The following is a 25,542-nucleotide window of genomic DNA, read 5'->3' on the forward strand; positions in this document are numbered from 1 at the left end:
CAGGGAGAATTTACAGGCTGGTGGCGGCAAAATAGCATAAAGTGCATGAAATGTATTTACACAGCTTTTTTCTATGGAAATACTCCTTATTTTGACGGAATTGGATTATTAAGCCTATTCACAGCGAGCGCAGGCGTTTGAGGAGACCTCAATGCACGACTTTTGACCATTTTTTATTTAACAATAAAATTAAGTTAGCACCAGAGGTTCATTTTTTTGTTGCTTTTTATTATTGTTATATTGGGATATAATTAACAATTATTTTTTCGCAATATTAATCTTTAGCACGTAATATTCATTATAATATGTATATCCTTCTATGGGCAACCTTGGAAATTCCTAAGTTTGAATGGCATTTCTGAGAAAGGCTTAAAGAATAATATGTTGTCAGTTTTCTACCTCAATGTGGAATTAAAAAAATAGGCAGAATGCATCCCTATAATAGAATATTTCGGATTGTTAAAAACTAAATGGGTGGACGAATGACAAAAAATGTCACTGGTGAAAACTGTAAGAGGCGAAGGTTGCACAGTGAATAATCAACTAATAATACTAAAGCGTAAGTATTTATTTATTTTCCAAGAAAACACGAGTAGCAACGAATTTAAGGTTTTATAGCTGCGAAGATTTAAGTGCGCCGCTGACCGAATTTTTTTCCCCGGCTGCTGGCAATTTTTCTGGTTGCTGAAAATATTTTAAACGCGAAGTTTGTTAAGGAAAAGGACATTAGTATATTTATATATGCTTCTATTTTTTTATACATAGACAAAATGCCTGTCATTAACCAGAAAAAATGCCCCACCCCGACTGTGACAAGAAGTTCAATTCGGAGGTGAAGATGGTACATGGTACACCATCTCCAGGCGCACCACTTGCTTGAACTGCCCTCCAGGAATTTGAGATGCGGCAATGTGGAGAGCATTTTCACTCATTCGGGGCCAAGCGCGACCACAAGAAAAGGGCCCATCATCCACCAACCACCTGAGAGAATGCGTGAATAATTCTTCTTATAAATATTTTGTGATATGAGAAGAAAAATAAATAAAAGAATAAGGAGTAGAAATTAAGAAGAGTAAAAAAATGGTTTCTTTTCAAGTATCCTGATTTATAAGAAAAAAACGAGTATTTAAAATCTAAAAATATTGAAGATTGAAGAATTTTTAAAATTCTAGAGTTATAATTTGTCTGTGTCAATGGTTTCACTGGTCTTCTTGTCTTCTTCCACTTTGATATTACTTGCTTGTTAATTTTATTTAAAAAGGGAGGGCTTTTTTCTCGTTTCACTGTCTGGCCGGTAGATGCCTCTGTTGTAATGAGTAAAGAGTGCTGCTGCTGCTGCATTTTCCTTCCCCGACCGAGCCTCCTTGCAGGGGATAACCACGCATGCGCGCGTTCCAGAAATGCCTAGAGAGACAGACAAGAAGTAAAAGAAGGCTGCCGACTGACTCAAGCCAAAGCAGGTGATGCAGTTGCAGTTGATTGAAAACAACGAGTTTGTGCCGAATTCGGATGAGATGTGCCAGCTGAAGAGGTGAGTTTGCGAACGGCGGGTCGACACGCGAGCCGTAGGGCTGCTCTCTGCGGCGTGCCGGTGCAGGGCGTGCGTTTTCGGGACAACGAGGACGCTCGACCACCCGTCCCGAGCTTTTTTTTTATATTTGCTCGCGTGTTGTTCATCATCGGACCCACATTTCTTTAAGAATTCGACAGAAGAACGGCCGACGGGCTTTGTAGAATGCGTGCCTGCGACCGTTGAGGCTGCGAGGCGCCAGGGGGTGCGAAGGGGTGTGGTTTTCGGCTCGAGGGGGTGTTCCGCATAATGTGCACGCTCTCAGGCCGATTGATTTTGTAATTTGGCCCTGCTTCGGCCCATTTCCGCGATAATTAGGTGGACCTTTGCTCGTCGTCGTCGGGGAATTAAGGTCGAGGCTCGTTGGCGAGTGCACTTACTTTTCCCATTGCAAAAAAATAAATCTAGAAATAAATGTGCATATCAGGCTAATCAACAGCTCGCCGCGTCCAGCTTGTTGCTTTGATGTTTCTCAGCCTTTTTGCAACTACTGTGTTCATGACTCAATGACAACTAATTGCATAACACGCGATGAATCAATACACATCTTTTAACGCTTTGAAAATAATAATCAACGCGATAGGGAAATAAACAGACGTCACTCAAATTTATTTTTAATATTTCGATCTCTCAATAATTAATAACAACACCTTTAAAAATTCCGGGCACGCGCGTTCGGATCGTGATTGAATTTTGAAGCAGTTTCCTTCTTGCTCCGTGCACCCCCGCGTCCCGTCGCGACTCGCGGGTCTGTCTGACAATGACCTCGCTCGCTCGCGAGACACACACGAGCCGCCCGAAGCCCAAATTGAGCCATCCATTGTTAATTCGCCTCGTGCATAATTGACATTCCGCGGCTCAGAGCGCACTGTCGCCTGCGACGCCTGCACAGTCAAATTAATTACGTCGTCAGCTGATTATTTTTTTTTGTCAATCGCATCACGCGAAAGTTGCGGCTGGTTTTTTGTCTGTTGTCTGCGCTCACGCATTTTTACTGCGTGCGTTCCGGCCTGCCCGCGTCTCCAGATGCTCTAGAATTTAGTTAGTTTCTCCATTCTTTATTGCGGTAGACGACTTTTCCTTACAAAGTACGACGAGGAAACTTAATTTATCGTCTTTTTGAGGTTTTCTAGAAAGATTTTTCCGTGTTGCAATATCCTGGTAACGATATCTATGATAAAAGAGCTTTTTTGTACTCCTTTTCCTTTAACGATGAAACTATTTTTTAAATTTAAAAGGTTAGTCATATTCTAATGGGGAATTGAGAAAAATCATTTCAATAAGCTCAAATTTTCACATGCTCCAGTTTTAGGCTAAAAATTTTTTCCGCAAATCAAACGGCGTACATTATTCTCCTATGAATTCGCCAGGAGGGAAATTTAACTCAAAGTTTTAACTGAATAGATCGCGATGAGTGGAAAAATTAGCGAAAAAAATATTAAGTGTTCAAGAAAATGAATTGGAATTCGGTCCTGATTTGATTATTGCACATTTTAGGAACGAAATGTTGCTGAATTCCACAAAAACTATAATTTCAATTATTAGGCAACAAAGCAAAATTTTGTTCAATATTTTCCTGTAACCTTTTTGCATTAAAATAAGATTTCATTCTGATTTAATCATGATGTAGTGACGCCAGGGCTGGGCATTGGGCGTTTTTTGCATGTTTTTTGCGGCTAGTTTCTGCCGGTTTTTGAAAACAAATTTTGCAGCTATTGATTTTTTGCGATTTTTTAGTAAAATTTGTTTTGGATAATTTTTTCCGAAAATATAATTTAAAAATACTAAACCATGGTAATCCTAGATATTGGTAAAACTGGGGAATTTCGAGTTATAAATATCAAGTAGTGCAATAAACTAGCAAAAACCGCTAAATAACCTCTGTAAGTTTTGGAATATCCCGACGAGTGTCTCAAACTTGTGGGTTTTTTGGCGGTTTATTGCACTGAAAAGGCTCTGCAAGTTTGGGAAGAAACTTCCCGGGAGATTCCCAGCCCTCCATTTTATTTTATGAACGAGTATTCTTTATTTAGTGCAATACCAATATTAAATTAACCTCCATTTTCTTAATTACTCTCGAGCAGTACTTTCAGTTCTAAGTAAACAACAAAGAATTTCTTCGAGAAACAAATTTCTATATAGATAACCGGAAACCTTTTAGTCCTGCACATTATCTGGCAGTCTGTTGCAATATATACATGTAATAATGTTTTGTTTACATGAAAGTCAGACTCTGGCGGGCGTGTATAGTACACTCCATCAGCTACAACAACATTGAAATGCGTGTTGTTGTGTGATTAATATGTCGCATAGGTGTGGAAGACGGGAACTTTCCTTCCTCTTTAGTCATGCTAAATATAATTATTTGTGTGTTGGAAGGGGGCAAGTAGGCTGCTGAACTTGTTTGGACAGTATTTTTTTTTGTCTTTTTCTGTCCAAGTGGGCGTGTGTTTGTAACTAAAATTTGCAACCGCGAATATTTCTCGGAACTGTGCGAGTGCGAGCTAATTCTGCACCGAGTTCGAACACACAAACAAGCTAGACGGTACCGCTACATTGGCGATTTGAAGCGTAAATTACCTCATGACTCACCAAACAAAAAGGTTTTCTGCGTTCTGCGATTAGAGCTGTATGTATATTAATTTTCTGCACGGATGAAATCTCAATTTGGTTGCTTAACTGCACAATTTGGCATTGTGCGCTCGCTCACTGAGTCGCTCGCCGAGTAATTTTGTCTTGCGTAAATGGCACCTCCAAGGTTACTTGCGTCGCGCAGATCAAGACCGTCCTTTCGCCTGTTGCCTCGCCAGTTCGTTCCGAGCAAACCGGATTTGAGTAACGTGTGAGAACCCGAATGAAAGAGACCCTAGCTCGCCTCCAGTCTAATCAAATGAATTCCTCTGCTGCTGACCTCAGCAGACGGAAATGGCGAATACGGCCTTTGAACTTCTCACGATCTAATTAATCGTCTGCTCCAGCTTCCCATGTGATAAAAGTTTTCCTCCTATTTTTGTCCACAGGGGAAATCCTTTCATTAGAGACCTCAAAGTAATTTTTTTAAAATGAATAGGGTCATAAGCACTACATCTCTATTCAAAGAAATAAATTTATGTTCCATTACAAATGAATTTTATTATAAATAATTAAACTGATCTAGTGCAATTTACTGGGCTGCATTTGCTCACCACCCGTTTTATTCCAAATTTTCCTGTGAAAATCTAAAATTTTCTGTCGGAGTGGTTAAATTTTCCTCCACTGTGCAGGTTTTTTCTTTTAAATTGCCATTTTCTGCCTTAATTTCTCCAAAAATTTATCTCTGACAATTTTGCACGTCAAGGTCATGAGCTAATAATTAGAAAATTAAATAAAACTGAGGTGCAAACATTGCCTGCAAGAAACTGGATAAATTTGAATTTAATTCGGTTATTTTGCAACCCTTGCACAACAGACAATTTTAACTATTTCAGTGCCTCTATTTAAATAATTTTTATGGTGAAAAGCTTCGTATTTAATTTTAAATAAATTGTAAATTACAAATAATTGTATGCTGATCTTGTGCAACTTCAATTTAATTCCGAACAAACTTTGAGATATTATTACTCTATCGTCGGTACTCGAACTGCAACAAACTTGGGTTCTACAGAGAACACTAAACTTGTAATGCTTGATTAATTAATTTTGCTGCGGAACGGTACGGGATAGGGTTCTCTCCTCGTTGCTTTCATGAAGTGGAAGTGCGTTATATATGAAACTCGATCCCCGTGGCCCACGGGAGGAAGAGTGGAGCCCTAAGCTCGGTGCTCGCTAGTTATTATGTAACCGAAGCCGCTAGTCATGCGACCGTCCAACGAATCCTCCATCACAGCGCGTCTCACGTGTCGGTCACATGTGCTCAAAGGATTCCTAGCCCTCGTGACTCTTTATTCCACTTGTCGCTCTCGCACCGAAATCCGTGTGTCTGTCTTTCGTACGCTCAGTCAGTCCTCAAGAATTTAGAGCCAATTAGACACAGCTCTCCTCGACGATCGTGCTCGCCGCGTGCGCAGATAGAGTTCGATTTTAAATAGCTCTCATTGTTAAACCGGATTGTTGGCGTTTTTCTGAATTTTGAGGTGGCGTAGATTAATTGTAAGTTCTAGTAATAATTATTACACAATTTAAATACGTAAATAGTTTCACGATTTTAATTAGTATTTACATTTCGAATAAATAACCGTTTTTTTAAATTATCAGCGGGGGCCAGATTCGTGTGGCGTCCGGTAAACGTGAAAATACGCGAAAAGAAGCAAGTTTTCGTCTATATTGTGACAAAATTTGCATTATTCTTAACTAATTGTGTCTTTTGGATCGTAAAAACAAACTCTTGACACTCGTACGGCAATTTTGTTTCCCACATTCAGACGCCATCTTGGACCTGCGCAGTGGGAACCAATTTTACCGCGCATCTGGACCCCGCTGGAAATTATTCTTATCAAAAATCAAAATAACTTTTAAATTACATTGTATCAGGATAGGTTCCCAATAAATGCGAGTAAATTAAATTTTTTGTTGATTATTTGGTAAATTTTAACTAAATTGACGTAATATTTACACACGTCCTATTTTTAAAAGCATATATTTATTTTATTTGGGAGAAAATATTTTTGTCTCTGACATCAATGAACAAAATTGACTAAAACAACTGGCAATAGAGTGAAAAACACTTTAAGCGCCTTTTCATTCTCAACATCTGGTCAGCCAGCCGCAGTAGTGATCATTGTTGTGCGTGTTGCAGATGCTGAAGCGTGCTCTGGAGGCGAGCGGTCGCGGACGTAAGTGTGCAGCGTCGATAGGCCGGAGATAGGGCTAATCGTCACGGGCGCAGATAATGCAGCGGCGGCGGCGTGACTCACACGAAAAACGCTCGCTGCTCGGCTGATGCATCTGTCCTGTTATCGACGCGCCACCGACCGACTGAGAGACTGAGAAGCCAGAAGCAGAGATGCTGGACCCGCTGTCGCCCACCTTCACAGTCGACGTGCTCGCCCTCGGCATCATCATAGGATGGCTTTTCGTCTGGTCCATGCATCTCATCGCCATCATCTACGGGTGAGAGCGCAGCTTTGATTTTCGCTGCTTCTTTCTTTTTTCCCCCCGGTGCTCGCGCAATTAATCTTGCTCTCCAAACAACAGCAGCCTGCCCGGGTTCAAGATTTACTCCTTCCTTTCTTCCTTCCTCGTAACCCTTTGTTTACTTTTTTCTTTCATTTCAGACATTGAAATTACATAACAGTCCACAGTTGATTAAATTACTTTTATTTTCATTTGGCCCCTCTCTCAAATTCAAAAATCCCGCCAATTTAAAGTTATTTTCGTTTTTGGAATGGTGTTTGTTTAATGTTATTACTACCGTAAACCAGTCAAATGTTTCACGAAGAAGATAATATTTACAAACAAAATACCTAGCCAAAGTGTCCAGGTTTTTCCAGCTTTTCTAAAGATATCCCTTACTTTGTGCATTCGATGACGTTTTCAAGAAATACCTGTGTCATTGGTAAACCGGGTTTCCTCTCTACTTCTACAAATATACAAAATTCCTTCGTCATTTCCGTCCATTCTTTGCTTACCTCAAGACAAATTGAGAACGTTTAAAGTGCAGGTGACTAACGAATTTCATTAGACTTATTGAGATAAACGTAATCTTTGTTCAAAATTTCTTGTTGCACGCTCCAATATTTCTTATCTCCGGCTTCGGCATAATTTCGATTCATCGCTCTGCATTCAAAGTGAATCATAATGTTATTATTCTGTTTTTGTTCGCAGCAAATATCGGTTGCACCGCAAAGTGGTGAAATTCCCGGCCGAGCACCCGTATCCCGGCGTGTCGATATTAAAGCCCTTGATGGGAGTTGACCCGCACCTCCTGGGGAATCTCGAGACCTTTTTCACTCTCAACTATCCCAAGGTGAGATAAGCGCGTGCAAACATTTTTGGTGGATTTCGTTTTTATCTAACAGGAGGTTTGCCTTTCAGTTCGAGCTGCTGATATGCGTGGAAGACGAGAGCGACCCAGCAATCATGATTGCCAAGAGTCTGATTGAGAAATACCCGGGCGTGAATGCGCGTCTCTTTATTGGTGAGCTTTCCTCCTTTGCTACACTTCCGCTCCTTTAAAATTTTATCCTTATTTGGTCGACTTCTCAACTGCGTACCAAAAATGAAAAAACAAAAATACTTTAAGTGCCAGAGGTCTCTAAAAAGTTTTATTTGTTCAACTTCCATTAATCTCTTTCGTTACTTTTTTCTATTATTTCAACACCTTTTTTTAAATAAATTTATTTTTCTCAGGTGGAGAAGATGTAGGCGTCAATCCCAAAATCAACAACATGCAGCCAGGCTATGCAGCGGCGAAATACGAATTAATCATGATCTCAGACAGTGGAATCCGAGGTAAGGAGTGACATTAGCATTATTTTGCCCAGCTGACTCTAAAAAAAATGTGTGTTTGCAGTCAAGGAGGACACTTTGTTGGATATGGTCAGCTACATGCGAGATGACATTGCACTTGTTCACCAAATGCCGTTCACTTACGACAGAGACGGCTTTGCAGCTACTTTTGAAAAGGTCAGTTGTTATGCCATGCTATGACGTGCAAAATGGCTATTAATATATTTCTTGCTCGAGTTTGTTTCTAAATCTGAAAGGTTTTGAGTTCAAGTAGCAAAACTTGGTCTTGTAAATATAAGGAATTTAAGTCGGATATTTCTACAAAAATGTATGAAGTAGGAAGAGTTTTAAAAACGATATTATTTCATAAATGTGCTTATAAAAATGAAAATATAAATTTTCTTGTCCTTATCAAAGGTTGAAGTTGGAGATCTTTTGTTGACATTTTCTGGCAAACCGCAAAAAAATCATCTACAAATTTGGGAAACTCCCAGCCCTGATTTTCCCCATTTTAGTCCTGGCCCAATTAAAGTCTCAAATCAATTTTCACAGATTTACTTTGGAACAATCCAGTCGCGCATTTACCTGTCGGCCGAGTTCTTCTCGATCATCTGCCACACGGGCATGTCTACGCTGATGCGCAAGAAGCTGATCGACGAGGTGGGCGGCATCCGCTCGTTCGGCTGCTACCTCGCTGAAGACTACTTCTTCGCCAAGTCGCTGCGGGACCGCGGCTGGAAGTCGTGCATCAGCAGCCAGCCCGCCCTCCAGAACTCGGGCGTCTGCGACCTTTCCAGTTTCCAAAAGAGATTATCCAGGTGAGAAAATTGGATTCTCTACACATGAATATTATTTTTTTGGTTGCCATTCAAACCTTGAGGACTCTGGAAACGAAATAATCGATTTGATTGATTTAAGATTGTCAAGTCTCTCAATGAATTATCATCAGGTGCTGATACAGACGATTCATTATTAAAATAATGTTTGATTCAGTCTGATAATACACGTCACTAATTCAAGCTCAGATTCGACAGTAATTTTGGTCAAAATTATTTTTAGTTGCTTCAATAGAAAGAACTGAATCTATTATTGCTAATTAATCGTTCTTTTCCAGATGGGTGAAGCTGCGAGTGGCCATGGTACCGTTCACGATGATCCTGGAGCCTCTGTCCGAGTGCCTCATCCTCGGTGCCATCGCAGCGATGTCGGCCAATTACCTCTTCAAGTGGGACTTTACTGTGTTTTATCTAGTTCACGTGCTCGCTTGGTTCCTCCTTGATTGGATTCTACTTTGCACTGTTCAGGTGAGTTTCTGAGTATAATTCTGACATTAAATTGACATCTATGGCAATTTGTTGAGGATAGTCACAAAGACTTACTTTATTCAATTACTTATTATATTGAATAAGGGTTGCAAAGAACCCACATTTAAAAAAATGCAGTGCAGTGGTAAAATCCTTTTTTGTTCTATTTAAACCAGAGGTTTGCAGGAAAATTGTTGTTTAAATAGAGGCAGCAAACGACAATTTTAAATAAAAAACCTGCACATTAAATCAAGTTTTGACCACTCTAACCGCAAATTTTATATTTTAACAGGGAAAATTTGGAATAAATTCATTTCTTGCATTTCTTCCGCTAGAACTTGGTAAAAATAGAGTGGTAAAAACCAGTGGTGAAAGATAAAGAACCAATTGATAAGCAAATGCAACTCTGTATTGAATGCATTGTGCACTTCTCCTTCTTGCCGTTTTTGATCACAAATAAATATGAGCTGCATAATCCCAAATGACTTATTCAATATGTGATTTTACTTGAGAAAATTGTTTCAATCTTGAATCAAAGCAAGTCTTCCATAAATTTTAATGACAAAATCCTCTCTTGAGCCTTTATTAAGATACACTCTCTAGAATTTCTGGTAATATAAGGAGTAGAAATTTCACAAAAATAGAGTTAAATTGTAGTGGGGCGATTAGTAACTTTGAAAATCCATCAGTGCTGGAAAAACCCCGTATTTTTTAAACATTTTATCAGCTTTTAAAATTTGTTAATGCTTTTAGTGTAACTAACAATTTATAAAACGTTTTACTAGCACGAAGTGACCTCAATCTAAAAATTCAGTGGTTTTTATTTGTCTCGCCAAGAAATATCTACAAATCAAAAATTATCAGGCTTGAAAAAAATTGGATTTCTAAATTTTCCTCAAATAAATTGTCCAATAAACATTTTGAATCGTGGGTCATGTTTACACCACTAAAGTGTGCACGTTTGATGCTAAGGAAATATTTTTTTGGTTGGTCGGACTGCAGTTTTCTTTAGTTTAGTCAAAAGAAGGCATACTTTAAATTAATGATGTAAAAATGAACAAATTTTGTTTGAGTTGAGCGTACCACTGCTATTGCGAAAATTAAAAACCAATCTAAAAATTCTTGGCTTGTTCAATATCAAATAAATTTAAAACAGCTCAACACAAATTGATCTAATTTGTTTTCATAGTTCCAAAAAACGGCTTTTTAAATTTTTTTTGGCCAGCTGGATTTAACCAGGGGTCGCAAAAACCCGCATTTTGACCAAAAACATTGCAAAAGACCTTATTTGCAGGTTTGTCTGCAATTTTGGGCATTTGTCCGAAACACATGCATTTTTATATGTAGAAAGATGATCTAAAATTCTCATGATAGAATACCAAAAATAGAGATTTTTTAAAAGCCACTGGCTGTCCAAGAGACCGAAAATTTTATGTCACTCATCGTAATTTTCCAACATTATTGACTTTTTTGGCGCAAAATGGTATTTTTTTAGGGTTTAATTCGCAAAAATACGGGAAACCCAAAACTGGTGGTTTTTACCAGCTGTTTTTTGCGCATTGCTAAATTGGAAAACCCTGATTTTAGCCTGCTTAATTGGCAGAAGTGGCTCAAATTTGGGACGTAACAATATTTAAGCTTTAAAACAACACCTTGAATTTTCTAAACTTTTCAATTTAAAAAAAACCAATTAAAGTCATTCATTTCGACCAATTTTATTTAAGATAGAGTGGTTGAAACCTGCTGTTCAAAAATTCAGAATACTGTACCAATGATTATCAAATAACATGATTTCAAAAAGTATAAAAAAAATAAACTTGTAGCCGTTGATGTGTAAATTAATGCTAAAATATTTCTGTTGTTCTAGGCTGGTTCTGTTCCGTTCAGCAAATTCGCCTTTGCAATTGGCTGGCTCTTCCGCGAGATCAGTGGGCCGTACCTGTTTGTGTGCGCCGTGATGGACCAGACGATCCAGTGGCGCACCAGGACTTTCCGGCTGCACTGGGGCGGCATCGCCGAGGAGATCAAGCCGAAAATCAAACTGTAAAAATAATACAAGTGCATATCCTGCTGTATGCAACGAAAGAGTGTGTCTCTTATTGGACGCTGAAAGTGAAAGCGCCGAGACTCCGAAGCGGAAGTTAATTATTGCAGCTGTCCGTCCTACTACTTGAAATCACAATCGGGCAGTTGAGTGCTGTTGAAAACATGGACCAACAATTTTTTACACACAAAAGAAAAAAAGAATTCAAAATGCATTTTTACTCGAGCTGTACCAGAGACTACATTAGTGCGTTGTGTGATTTACGGCTTGCGAGTCACGATTATTATATTTAATTAATTTGTCCAAGATCCCGACGATTCTGATGTGTGTGCGTGTGCAGTTCCACGTGTGGTCAACCATCCGACTGTTGCAAACCTACAGGCACGGGAATGGATTTCCAACGCCCTGAGCCGAGAATTAATTATTCGAATTAAAAACGAAAATATCCACTGATTACACTTGGAATCGCAGTTGAGCAAAGTTGAGCGGTTTGTGTGATAAAATGAGACATGACAAAAGAGGTCCTCAGCTAAAGCATGTCATTGCATGATTTCTCTGTAGTAATTATTATTTTATTCTTTACCCAAGACTGCTTACATATGTCATACACTATGTCCGGTGATTTGTTTGATATTGGAAATCCTTTAATTTCTGCTTTTTTGCAACAGTTTTTACAATAAAACAAATCGTTTCCCACCATAAAGAAGGCCTTTTAAATGCATATATTTATTTAACCCTCTTCCTCTCTGATTGTGATGCAGATCACTTATTTAATTGTAGGTCTGCCATAAATGTACAATTTAAGAGTGATGAGTTACACGGCCCTGTACACCTTATTTGATCTCTCTTAATGCATAAGAACGACTTGAAGAAAGTCGAATTATTTTGCCTAACGCGTTTAAACTAAAATTCCAGCGACAAAAGTGCCTATAGATGGTAGCGCCTGGAGTTCAGCCTTATTTGAAATGACAAGTTTACGAAATTGGATAGAGAGAATGGTACAAATTTGAACTTAGTGTGAATTGATTCAATATTAATAAAATAACCTTTCCTTCAATTTTGTCGCAATTTATTTTCTAAAAGGAAACCACCGGTTTGACCACTAAATTACGCTTGAGATACATTTATTCTCGTTTGTCCCTCTTGTGTAATGTTTCCTTATTATTTTTGGTTTACCATTTTTACCGTCGCATAAGGCACAGAAAAAAATATTTCCTGGTATGATTTGTATTTTTCCTGTACCTAGATACCAAACTTTCTTTTATCCTGGAAAATGCTTGGTGCCAATGCATATACATACTCTTCTCTTTTTGTTAGGATTCAGTTGAAGCCAAATTGAACTAAGAAGCGCTGTAAATTTTTTTAGAAACGTTGCTGCGAAGTTATCAGCTGTCTCCTTACTTGAAATTTTATTTTATTTCCCAATAAAGAGTTTCCCTGAAAGGTTTCAATCGCTGTTGGACAGATCTGGACCAGAGGAATCGAAATCTGCCAAGAAAATGTGGTCAAGCGCTGGAAATTTTGGAGGAAATTTTTTCATTATTGTAAATTGTTTTTCGATCAACTTCTTTTGCATCCAACAATTGAAAATTATTTAAATTGTTGAATGTCATAAACAATTGATCGACTAACAATTTGTTCAACAATTTGCAATAGTAAAAAAGGACCTTCCTACAATAAAAGTTCAAATTTTGTCAATTTTCTCCAAAATTTACAGTGCTTGAATATATTTTTTGGCACATTCCGATTCCTCTCGTCGAGATTTGTCCAACGGTGTCTTCCACTTATTGGGGAAACTCTTGGTTTTGAAATTAAATCGGATTTCAAGTAAGGAGACAGCCATTGCCATTTGAAAAGCACGCTAACTTTCCAGCCAATTTTCTCAAAAAAATACACTGCTTCTTAGGTGAATTTAGGCTTTAACTGAATCCTAAGGGACGAGTTTCTGCATTGGTAACAAGCATTTTCCTGGCTTTTGTAGTATCATTCCTCTTTAAACGCTAATTAGCACGGTCACTAATATTACCCAAGTTCAATTATCTATTCTATAATATTGATTTTTGCGAATTTTCAAACACCTGCTGCAGAAATTTCGGGCCACTGCGTGCCTCGGGGGCGACAGATGCTGCTTGTCTCGAGCCACGGATGAATCATACACACACAGATTCGAATGCAAAGAGAGAAAGAGAGTGAGGCAACAACACCTTCACCTTGTTTCACGTGGACCGACGGCGGCATAATAACATTTTGAGTAGCTCGTCTCCGCAGCGAGCGAGCGAGCGCGCGTGCAGTATCCTTGCCTTATTAGGAGTAAAATCTGCGCTGCGAGGCGCCACACGAGTGCCTGCGCGCCGGCCAACCCCACCTTCGCCAAGCTCTCTCGATTTGCATACGAATCCACTCATTCGAGCGCCACAATTCGCCGAGGTGTACATACGTCGCTTAATTCTGCAGCAGCTGCCTCGAAAACGGTAATTACTATGCTGTCTGTCAACCCCCCCGCAGTCGCGTCCCCTTTCTGGACACGCTCCTCGAGTTTGGACTGTTTTTTGAAACTGCCGTGTCTGCACTTGGTGAAAAGCTGGACGACTTTCGGGAAATATTCGGGAATAATTGGTAAAACAAATCCGCTTTACTTTCAGTTTTAGGGAATTTGGATTGTCGAATGTTTTTTTTTTCAATTTTCGTGTTTCTGATGTTTGCCAACACTCACACAGTCCCTATTTCCTTTTACTTTTGCCATATATATCTCAGCTGGTCATTAATGCCTATTTATCATTGCCCAAATATTGAGGTGGGCCCTTAATAATTTCCCAAACATTTTATGAAATTAAAATTCACGCGATGGCTCTTTATCTGCTCATTAATTTGTAAATATTTTCATATATTTTCATAATTTGTGAGTGAAATTACCCTTAAAATTACGTCCAGAGCTTCGAATTTTAATTAAAAAGACATAAAACCACGCGGCTACAAAGTAGTCATTATTTGTTACTTTTCTTATTTTACAAAACAAATTAGTTATCCTGTCATTATCATTACATTTTTTTTTGTTTATTACATTTATTAGATTTAAATTTTAGTTTCATTTGGATAGTTTATAAATTTAAAAAGAGAAAGTGATTTGGAGAGTCATGAAAGTCTGAAGAAGCAATAAGTTGTTAATTGAAAGTGATTTTAAACACATTTTTTTAATATTATCGCTATAAAGGTTAATTCAATTTTTAACATTACCTTGATGTTAAATAATAATTATTAGAGCTCAATTTTAGGCGGTGGCTGGCTGAATCAGCTTGAGCCGAAATTTATCTTGCTACTGGCGGCTGAGTATTTAATCTGGTGGCTGGCGCAGCTAACAAAAAATTTTTAGTGCTATTATTTGAGGGACCGAAGACCATTTTTAGCCGCACCTGCACTTTTTTTATTTGATTTTTTTTCTTTTTTCTTTACCAGCGGCTGGCGTAACTTTGTAACTTATTGTGAGTCAAAGTCATGGCGGCTGGCGGCTACGTGAACAAAATACCCGACTGGCACGGCGCTGCGCTGCGCGGCTGGTCGAGACCTCTGAATTCTTGATTTTCTTTTTGGCGGATCTACAAGATCGTAAAAAAATTTAAAAAAAGTTTGAACGTTAATTTTATTCCATTAAAAAGTTAAACATATACGGCACAAAATAAAAATAATAACTGTCTGAAGCGAGTCACTTTTGACCAAAAGTGACTCGAGTGAAACAGTCGCTTCATACCTCCCGAAAATGAATATTTTTGTGTCACGAAAGGACTCACTGAGTCGTTTCGTGACTTTTTGTGAAGGAAAAATTGTGCATAAATATTTCCCCAAAGTTTTATCCCCCATTAATTATGAAATAAAGTTTTACTAATGCTTAAAATTGTACAGGAGATTTATATAAAAAGGGGGAAATTTTGGAATATTTTAATGCCAGCGCAAAAAGGGGAAAAAAAGATATTGGGAAATTTTGTTTTGTGAGAATTTAGTTAAAGAGGAATGATGCTGCAAAAGCCTGGAAAATGATTGTTGCCAATGCACAAACTCATCCCTTAGGATTGAGTTAAAGCCTAAATTTACCTAAGGAGCGCTGTAATTTTTTGAGAAAATTGGCTGGAAAGTTAGCGTGCTTTTCAAATGGTAATGGCTGTCTCCTTACTTGAAATCCGATTTAATTTCAAAACCAAGAGTTTCCCCAATAAGTGGCATACACAATTGGACAGATCTCGACCAGAGGAATCGGAATATGCCAAGAAAATATGTAAATTTTGGAGAAAATTGGCAAAATTTGAATTTTTATTTTAGGAAGGTTAATTTTTTTATTATTGCAAATTGTTGAACAAGTTGTTTAAGGCATCCAACAATTTAAATGATTTTCAATTGTTGCCCAGTATCATTCCACTTTAATAATTACTTTAAAATTCTATAATTATATCCGTGTTTAAAGTCCATTATAGTATCACATACCAGAAAATAGTTAAAAACACTTCGTGCGTAGCCCTTTGAAAATTATATACTACAAATTGATTTTAATAAAACACAATAACATTTCTGTTCATGTCGTGAGTAATGACCATCAAACATCACGCCCCTCTGTTGTTCTCTCATTAATGAAACACGGAGGCAACAATAGATCAGAATCTAATTTCATTGGTGGCCGCGCGTAAATAAGACACACGTCAATTCATTCACTTGAATCGCTTTCGGAGGAGCGAAGCGAAGGACAGCAATATACAACAAAAAGACTACTAATTGCTTTTGCCACTTGAGAGAAGAAGAGATGCACTCTGATTGTTCGCCTTTTTTTCACTTTGCGCGAAACATTATGCGCCTCCTTTATATTTCCATGGCGCTTTTATTCTGCTCGCTGAATCAGTTTTTCCAGTCACGCCCGCCGCACTCTCGGCGCGGTTATAAATTTAGACACCCGCCAAAATGCAACAGACCTTGTTCTCTTAACTGTCAGCACTTTCCTTACTTGCTCATTACTTGCATTAGGGCACAAAGTGTGCGTGCCTCTCCATTAAATTGTCGCAAATTGAAAAGCTGTTGCCAACGCAAGGCAATTTCTGTTAATTTATTTTGACTAAAATTTATACATTCTCAGAGGGGAAAAGTTGTAAAAAGTTATCAGGGCTGTAAGAGAAACTTATATCTTATTCTAAAACATGTGCATTTAAATAGCTTTTTTTCTTTAATAAGCGCTCTCCTGATAAAATTTCCAGTTTTTGATCTTTGAATGAAAAATTATGATAATACAAAGAAGGTTGAATTTTTTAAATATCTTTGAGCATGAATTATGCAATTTTAAAACATTTTCAGCCTCAATGAAACTTTCAAAAATCATCTCTGGATTCCAAAACTGTCAATAACTTATTGGGATAACAATCCACTGTGAGAAAATGGGTATAAATAAGGTATTTTAATTTCAGTCTAAAACCGCCAAAACGGAATCTATAAAACAGTCGTTAACTTTGTCAAAAAAACGTCTAAAACTCAAATTTTTTCGGTCATAATTGACCAGATGTAAAAACCCTTAGTGTTGGAAGCCGCCAACAGATGGCGCCACCATATATTTTATTAAAAATTATAATTTTAAGGCACTTTAGCTGCATTTTCAGACTCAATCCTGCTACTGTGAATTCTTCACTTAATACGCTTTCTTTTGAAGTGCTGAAAACCAAAATTGGTTAATCCAATCGCCGTATAATCGTGAAGAACTATTTTTAGAAATAAAAAAATATTTTCCGCCGATTCTACGGCGAATGGCTGGACTGATTTTGGTTTTCAGCACGTCAAAAGAAAGCTTATTAAGTGAAGAATGCAGAGTAGCAGAATTGAGTCTGAAATCGCAGCGGAAGTGCTTTAAAATTAATTTTTTTAAGAAAGTATACGGTGGCGCCATCTGTTGGCGGCTTCGAACACTAAGGGTTATGCACCTGGTGAATTGGTTGCCTCAAATTTTATAATATACACAATTTAACAACAACTTCAACAACCAAACGTGAATTTACTTGTTACAAGAAATGGGCAACAATCAATTCGACAGTGAAAATTTGTGTTTTTGTTGAGCAATGTTTAAAAATTGTAATTTGTTTTTGGGAGATTAAAAAAAATTTGCTTGCAGCTAACTTTTCCTTTGCGTGGGTGAAGAAAATATAAATTGGAGAAAGGAAGAAGGAGAAAGCCGTAAATTACCTCCGTGTCCGAGTCCACGGAAGCGCAAACGAAAGAAAACAAAAACACTGGCCATTAAAAAGGGAGGCGAGATGCAGCACTGGGTGAACTTAATATAATAATTCTTAATTCCCCCATGTGCGGTTCAAAGACGAAATTTTGTTTGTGGAGACTTTGCTGAGAAATCACCAAATCGGTTGTTTGGGTGGGGGTTGTTTTGGTCCCTCAAAACATGGGACAACTTGCTACCAAAATTTGAGGCAAATCTGCCGACCCCTGCCAACCAATTGTACAAATCTTATCTCTGCTTTAATTAAAAATTTAAATTCCCTGAAATAATTTAAATAATTTATTTCAGCGTCACTCACAATCGGTTTGAATTAAATTGCCTTAATTTCACCCTAAAAAAACAGTAAGATAGAGCCAAAGGGTTTCAAACTAACTTTGATCCGCAATAAAAATTTATTTAGTCATGTGTCAAATCCTCCGAGGTCTTCCATCTTTTTCCAGACAAAAACCCCGTTGATAAATACCAAAATCCGCAATTGACAACTCGTTGAAATTCTCAAACTGTGGTGACAACGCCGTCAGTGATGAAATAATGAAAGCGCGACACCCTAAAAATACTCCAAACTCGAGCGAGAAAATTGCATGTGCCAACCCTGACCCCCTTGTGGCGCCACACAGGGCCGCGAATCTGGACCAAAAGCAGCGTGCGAAGAGGAGCAAAAAGGCCGCGAGTGAGAGGAAGAAATAAGGGAGATCTATTCTGGGCGCTTGGGGTGAGCGCGAGGGAAGGCAAGGCAAGGCAGACACCCGACGCAGGCGTGTGCGCGCGCGGCCGGCCGGCGGCACTCGACACTCACCCCTCACGCGCCCGCCCGGCACATGTGGCTGCTGCTTCAGTCAGGTCCAAGTCGTCGATAGAACGCGTGCGCCGGGCGGAACGAGCGAGCGAGCTGAGCAGCAGAGGCGTTCCAGCAGCAGCAGCAAAGAGCAAAGCCCAGGGGCGAGCGTGCGGACGGACAGACGGCCGGTGGGCGATTGCAGTGCGAGCTCGGGCGTCGCGCCGGTTGCCGATCGGGCCAGGGGCAGCGACTGACGCCGGCCACCGACAGGTATCGCGAGCGGCAGCAGGCCAGGCGGAGCCTTCGCACCAGCAGCAGATAAGCCGCGCTCCGGACCCCGCCCAACAATGCTCAACAATGAGCTGGAGCCGTGCAGCGGCAACGGCGGCGAGGGCAGTATCGCCGGCGACGAGGACGAGATGGTGGCCACAGAGCGCGACCTGGCCGAGGACGCGCAGTGGAAGCGCATCCAGCAGAACACGTTCACCAGGTGGGCCAACGAGCACCTCAAGACTGTCGAGAAGCACATCGGCAACCTCGAGAGCGACTTGTCCGACGGCCTCAGGTTGATCGCCCTGGTCGAGGTGCTCAGCGGAAAGCGGCTGCCCAAGCACAACAAGCGGCCCAACTTCCGCTCGCAGAAGCTCGAGAATGTGTCCGTGGCGCTCAAGTTCCTCGAGGATGGAGAGGGCATCAAAATCGTCAACATCGGTGAGTCCTGATTTTTATTTTTTATTTCAGCAAAATTCGGAAACACGCTGTCTCGTATATATAACCACCTGAAGGAGCGGCGCGCACCCCGCGCTCTTGTAGTTCATTTTACCGCCAAAGCGCCGCTCCCTCCGATGACGTTCCAGCTTCTTTTATTTTTTTCTACAAGTTTCTAAGCTAAAATCTCCTTCGTATACTCGGTATGATTTATTTCAGTTCAAAAACTAATTAAATGTGTACCAAAATCTAATTTAAATTTGCTTAGCATATAATTAGTTTTTGAACTAGAAAAATATTTTTTAAATTCTTGATGGCCGGTAATTGTAAATAATTAGGGAGTAAAATTACTTATTTGTCAGTTACTGTGGAAAATGATTTTTTACCACCGAAAACCTCTAGAATATTCCGTCTCTCCAGTCGTGACAAACGATTAACTGTTTTGTGAGCGTGCTGCGTTTTAAATAAAAAGAAAAAAGAGGAAAAGTGGTTATTAAGCTTCACGCAAATGCCTCCTCTTAGTAATTTCTTTGCTCGTCCAGAATTTTAAATGAAATTGCTGTGAAATCCTGGAAAATGCATAAACTGACCCTTGAAGATTGAGTGAAAACCCAAAAATTTTAAATATTTTTTGGATAATTTATTTTGGCTGTCTCCCTACTTGGATTCCTATTTTATTTCCAAACAAGGAGTTAATATCCTAAAAAATACACTGTTAGATAGATCTCAACGAATTAAGAATTTAAATTTAAGAGAAAACGGGCACAGCGCAAAGTCCTCTTTTGATTCTTGCTTAGTTGTAAATGTTATCTTTTCATTCGAGCTGATATATATATTTTTACCGTACCGAAAAAGAGTTTACAGACCAGGCAGGAAAGGTTCTCGCTGCTCTGAGCCGCCATTGATAACTTTCAGATTGTAAAAAGCAGCAATATGCTACAAAAAGACACTTCTCAGAAAAAAAAATACACAAAGTGATCGGGTCTGTCCGAATATTTTACAGCCCTAAAAGTCAAACACGAAAAATCAACAAGATGCCGCTCCGACTTGAATTTACAACCGCCGTGAATAAACAACAAATCGAAAACGTGCGGCGCTTGTGGTACACCACCGAATTTCCGATTACAGAATGATCGGGTGACGCGTCCTGCGTTTGAGCTTATCTGCCGTCGGCAGCAGGATTACCACAGTCCATCAGACAAGTAAGCAAAAATTCATCACAGAGTCAGCGAGCAAAATTGCCTCAAAGGAAAGAAAAACAATCTGCTGCGTCACGCAAAGAATTTGAAAAACAATTTGTATTTAATTACAAGAGATTTTTTTGCTTAAATTAAAAAGCAGTGAGAGACGGAGAAAGAGTTAGCTGGAGCATTTTTTGAGAGACGGGAAACCTGTCGTTTCATCCCTGTGGCGCGCGCGAAAAAGCCTAGACTCGTGCTTTTGCGCGTTCTAAAATTAGCCCTTGAATCATCATCTGTGTGTGTGTGCGAGCAGCAGCCCATCTGCGGAAAGGCAAACACGCTCGCGCGCTACCTGCTGCTTCTGGCCAAACCAAAACAAACGCGCAAGACTGCTGCGTACAGTCTAATTAATAATCGCGAACGCGCGCGTGTGAGCTCCAACTCGAAACCGAGCACCTGCGAGAGTGAGCGGATGAAAGCAGAGACACACACACATACGCCATTTTTGCAATCTTCTCTCATTGTGCTCGTGGATTTATTTTGAGAAGGAGGTTGCTCTTGACGTAATTATCGTACACGCGGATGAGACAGGCTAATTGGCTTGGAATATCAGACGCAGAGGGCTGGATCGGATTTTTGCTCCTTCTCTTCGCGTCACCTTTCAAATTGGTCAATTTGTTCCAATGACGTTCTTTTAATAGAGCTATTGAGAGATCTAGGAGGAAAAATAATCAATTATTGTGACGTTTTAAAATTTGTTGGTCAGTGACTAAGATTTTTTTCTAATTTTTGTTCCCCAGAAACACTAATTAATTCATATTTAGTATTTTCAATTAGAAACCGATTTTTCGCATCAAAATTGCGGCATTGAGCCACGCCGCGGTGGATTATCTCTAGCGTTTTATTTGCTATTTTGCGTGTCGCCACGCTCGGCCGGCGAACAAACACAATTATTAATGAAAAACCAAGCGCGGCGACAAAGGGAGGCCTGGATCGAGAGCACACACAAGTACACACAATGTGCCAGAGTGATTTGTCCACATAGCCAAGCGTGAATGTAAACAACCAATTCGATTTCAATTGCCAACAACCACTGTGTATGCACACAGAAGAGAGGAAATGACCTTTGTGAAACGTGAAATTTACTAGATAGTTTGTGTTTTTCATGCCACTTTAAATAGTCAGTGCTGATGGCATTATTTGCAATGCAATGCGCGAAATGTCTTGCTGTATTTAAATTTTATTCTTGCTGGGAATTTCTAGAGGCATTCACAAGCTAAAAAAGACGTGCTTCCTGCAATTACGGCAGAGGTTATTTGCAAAATAAAAATTCACCTTCGTAATTTAATTGCGTTCTAACTCAAAATTTTGAAAGTTGTTAAATACCAAGTCATAAATTGAATTTTAATTTGTCTTCCAGAGCGTGTTGCTCTACATATTAATTTAGATGATGTTAACAAATTAAAGCATATTTTTAAAGAAAATTAGTTGATTTTAGCCAGTAAAGACTAAACAGGATTCGTGGGAAAGTTGCAAAATGCATGACATTTATTTTTTTTATTCTCTTTGAAAAGTATGTCCAGCAAATGAGTTCAGTCTGTCGTCTTAAACGGTCTGCTAGGCAAATTCATCAGCAATTTAAATATTGATTTGAACAAATTTAGTACAGCTGGTGAGGCCTCAGGGGCCGAAACAATTGCTGTTCAGTACTAAAACACGTGCAAAAATAATTTTTAACTTTTGTCACTCTTCCAACAATTAAAATATCTTTGGAAGTGTTATTCTTTTAATAAAGCCCAATAAAAATTGCAGATTTTAACGAGTTGCGATCATTTTCATCTTTAAAGAGGAATGATACTGAAAAAGCCTGGAAAATGGTTGTTGCCAATGCATAAACTCGTCCCTTAGGATTCAGTTAAAGCCTAAATTGACCTAAGGAGCGCTGTAATTTTTTGAGAAAATTGGCCGGAAAGTTACATACCGTGCTTTTCAAATGGTAATGGCTGTCTCCTTACTTGAAATCCGATTTAATTTCAAAACCAAGAGTTTCCCCAATAAGTGGCATACACCGTTGGACAGATCTCGACGAGAGGAATCGGAATGTGCTAAGAAAATATGTTCAAGCACTGTAAATTTTGGAGAAAATTGGCAAAATTTGAATTTTTACTGTAGGAAGGTCCATTTTATTATTGCAAATTGTTGATCAAATCGTTTAACGGTCAATTGTTTAAGGCATTCAACAATTTAAATAATTTTCAATTGTTGCCCAGTATCATTCCACTTTAAATCTGCTTTTTCAAGAATTAAAACGACAAATTTCCATTTTAATCATCCACAAACCCCTTTTATTTTATTTGTTTTCCTCTAAACTGCTGCTAATTGAGTTGAAAGCCTGTGGTCCTAATCAAATATTCAGCTGATCGGGTTGGCTGGCTGGCTGGCTGAGCGCATTGTCAGTAACCGCGTACGCGCGCGGGGAGCCGAAAATGTGGAGAGCCGCACTTTATAGGTGAAATCTGAATTTGATTCGACGACAATGGCGCGTACTGCTGCTGCATACACAAAAAGGTCAAGTGTGGCGTATATAACAAAATGCAGGCAGGCAGAGCCAGCGATTGTTCTTTCGGGCCGGCGGCGATCCAGCCTGCCCTCGCCGCGCCGCCGCCGCCGCCACCGCCGCCGCCGCGTTGAATGATAAATCCAAACTTTGAATACCAGCCCGGAGAGAGAGAGAGAGGCTTTTTTCCTCGTGCTCTTTCACTGGCAGGCTCGTTTTCGTTAGCAGTCAGGCGCACAGCATACACTCTTGCTTTCAAAAAGCGGCTGCTCTGGGTGTTGTTCACCTCGCGTTCACTTACTTACATAAGCGAGCAAGCGAGCGCTGGCTTGGCTGGAATCCCTCTCCCGTCCGCCCGCCCGCCCGTCTGGCCCGCCAGATGAGATGAGCCGCGGCCAACCATTTCACACACTTGCCTCTCCACAATTGATATCAGCAGTAATTTGCTAACCTTGAATTCTCTTGAATTTAATTTTTACATCTTAAAGGTTGGCCAGAAGAATCGTGAATCGAGAATTCAGTCGTAAATAAATGAAATAAAATTTTGTTTATAAAAAGGAAATATTTATTCTGACCATGAAAACTCGCCGTAATGAAATTGACTAGAGATTTAAATTAAAAAAAAAACACCCTATTTTCGTATTTTTAGTTGACAAAGAAGGAATTTGTATCTTTGTCTAATAATATTTCAGGGGAAAAAATCCTCCTTGGTGCAGCATTTTAAGGGTAGAAATAATTTGTATTTTACAGTAAATTATTTTTTTTTGTTTTGACAAACCAAAAAGGTCTTTTATTTAAAGAGGAATGATACTGCAAAAGCCTGGAAAATGCTTGTTGCCAATGCGTAAACTCATCCCTTAGAATTCAGTTAAAGCCTAAATTGACCTAAGAAGCACTGTAATTTTTTGAGAAAATTGGCTGGAAAGTTGCCGTGCTTTTCTCCTTACTTGAAATCCGATTTAATTTCAAAACCAAGAGTTTCCCCAATAAGTGGCACACACCGTTGGACAGATCTCGACGAGAGGAATCGGAAAATGCCAAGGAAATATGTTCAAGCACTGAACATTTTGGAGAAAATTGGCAAAATTTGAATTTTTACTGTAGGAAGGTCCTTTTTTATTATTGCAAATTGTTGAACAAATTGTTTACCGATCATTTGTTTATGGCATCCATAAAGATTTCAAAGCATATTTATTTTTTACCAATTTAAAAATATAATTATTAGCATTAATAGAGGTTTGAAATGAGCCACCCTAATTACCACACACACGATAGACGGCGACCAAAACTCACTCAATTTCGGTCTGCGGGCCCGTTATCTTCTTTCTCATAATTTCCATTCAACGCTCCGCTCCGTCAGTCCGTCCGTCTGTCGTTGGGTTCATTTTTCAAATAAAACTCATTCGAGTGGAAAAAAATGTACGGTTGGTTTTACTGGTCGGACGAGATGCGAGAGCAAAAGCGCGGTGACGTCTGCTCTGCCGAGTGGGATGGACTTTGCGAGTTGGCCCTCGGGCGCGATCGATCGTGTTTATTAATTATCCCGCTGTTTTGCCCATGTAAAACCGGTTTCGAGAATCGATAAGCCCGGGTGGTAATTGTGCAGTTTAATATCGAGAATCTCGGTTTCCTCTGTACGTATTCGCAGAAAAACATTTCTTGACATTACACACGGCAAGAGAGAAAATAATAAGCTTTAGGAGGAAGTTTTAGCTTTAATTAAATTTTTGAGTGAGTGAAATGCTTGGAGCCGTTGAAATAATAACAATCTCGGGTTATATTAAATTGTTTTAGAGGTGTTAAATGGAAAATTAGCCTTTCTGACAACCTTTTCTTCCCTCTTGAAGCTAAATTTATACTTTTACCTGAAATATTCTCTGAAAATTAGGAAAGAGCTAAACGATTCCCATGTTGCCAGTTAAATTCTCGAGAAAACCGGTTCCAATGTTTGCATGCTAATCAAACGGTGAGTATACTGTCTACTTATTGGAAATCATGATTTATTTCGCCAAAAGGATATTAAGCTCGTCTCATAATTCTCACGCCGTTGTATAGATCATGATGAGAGGAATAAAATCAACTTAAAAACCCCGTAACTTTATGAAAGAATTGGTAAAATTTTAAAGAGGAATGATACTGCAAAAGCCTGGAAAATGCTTGTTGCCAATGCATAAATTCATCCTTTAGGATTCAGTTAAAGCCTAAATTTACCTAATGAGCGCTGTAATTTTTTGAGAAAATTGGCTGGAAAGTTGCCGTGCTTTTCAAATGGTAATGGCTGTCTCCTTACTTGAAATCCGATTTAATTTCAAAAACAAGAGTTTCCCAAATTAATGGCACACACCGTTGGATAGAACTCGACGAGAGGAATCGAAATATGCCAAGAAAATATGTTCAAGCACTGTACATTTTGGAGAAAATTGGCAAAATTTGAATTTTTACTGTAGGAAGGTCCTTTTTAAATTTTAAATAAATCTAGAGGAGGACTTTGTTCCATTTCTGTTAGCATTTAATTTTGTGAGAGCTTTCGCTCATTCTAATTTTTCTAGATGCATTCACCGCGCTTCAAGGTTTCCTGTTTTTAACCAAATACGTCTATGTATTTCTATTTTCTGCTTAACTCAATTACAAAACCACCACGTACCGGCATTCAGATTCGTGGAGAACCAATTACTCAGCACTTTACTTTGTAACACACATGCACGAGGAAAATGTCGATCA

General features: G+C 39.2%; 2 protein-coding genes across 4 annotated transcripts in view; both read left to right on the top strand.

Moving 5' to 3' along the window:
- The first annotated feature begins 1,378 nt into the window (after positions 1–1,378).
- Positions 1,379–12,050, top strand: GlcT (ceramide glucosyltransferase). Its single transcript, XM_065493920.1, has 10 exons — positions 1,379–1,531; positions 6,345–6,381; positions 6,435–6,658; positions 7,373–7,514; positions 7,583–7,685; positions 7,898–7,999; positions 8,061–8,173; positions 8,549–8,814; positions 9,111–9,300; positions 11,168–12,050. Exons 3-10 carry the CDS (start codon positions 6,552–6,554, stop codon positions 11,345–11,347), a joined length of 1,203 nt encoding a protein of 400 aa, XP_065349992.1. The 5' UTR covers positions 1,379–1,531; positions 6,345–6,381; positions 6,435–6,551; the 3' UTR covers positions 11,348–12,050.
- A 6,476-nt stretch (positions 12,051–18,526) lies between these two features.
- The window catches only part of cher (filamin-A), a 63,275-nt gene continuing 56,259 nt past the window's right edge, over positions 18,527–25,542 (top strand). For 2 of the 3 annotated variants that reach the window (XM_065495666.1, XM_065495665.1), the window contains exon 1: positions 18,540–19,086. In XM_065495666.1, the coding sequence (XP_065351738.1) occupies positions 18,723–19,086 (364 nt within the window). In that variant the 5' untranslated portion in view covers positions 18,540–18,722. Of the gene's footprint in view, positions 19,087–25,542 lie in introns of all 3 variants that reach the window. The other variant, XM_065495664.1, reaches the window with a different exon arrangement.

The sequence above is a fragment of the Cloeon dipterum genome, chromosome X, assembly GCF_949628265.1.
Source record: "Cloeon dipterum chromosome X, ieCloDipt1.1, whole genome shotgun sequence".
Classification (NCBI taxonomy): domain Eukaryota; kingdom Metazoa; phylum Arthropoda; class Insecta; order Ephemeroptera; family Baetidae; genus Cloeon; species Cloeon dipterum.

Bases quoted from the DNA above. Each gene is read 5' to 3' on its own strand.
- GlcT (XM_065493920.1), top strand. From the start codon at position 6,552: ATGCTGGACCCGCTGTCGCCCACCTTCACAGTCGACGTGCTCGCCCTC. The intron at 7,686-7,897 runs GTGAGCTTTCCT...TATTTTTCTCAG, and splicing joins GAATGCGCGTCTCTTTATTG to GTGGAGAAGATGTAGGCGTC. The intron at 8,815-9,110 runs GTGAGAAAATTG...GTTCTTTTCCAG, and splicing joins TTCCAAAAGAGATTATCCAG to ATGGGTGAAGCTGCGAGTGG.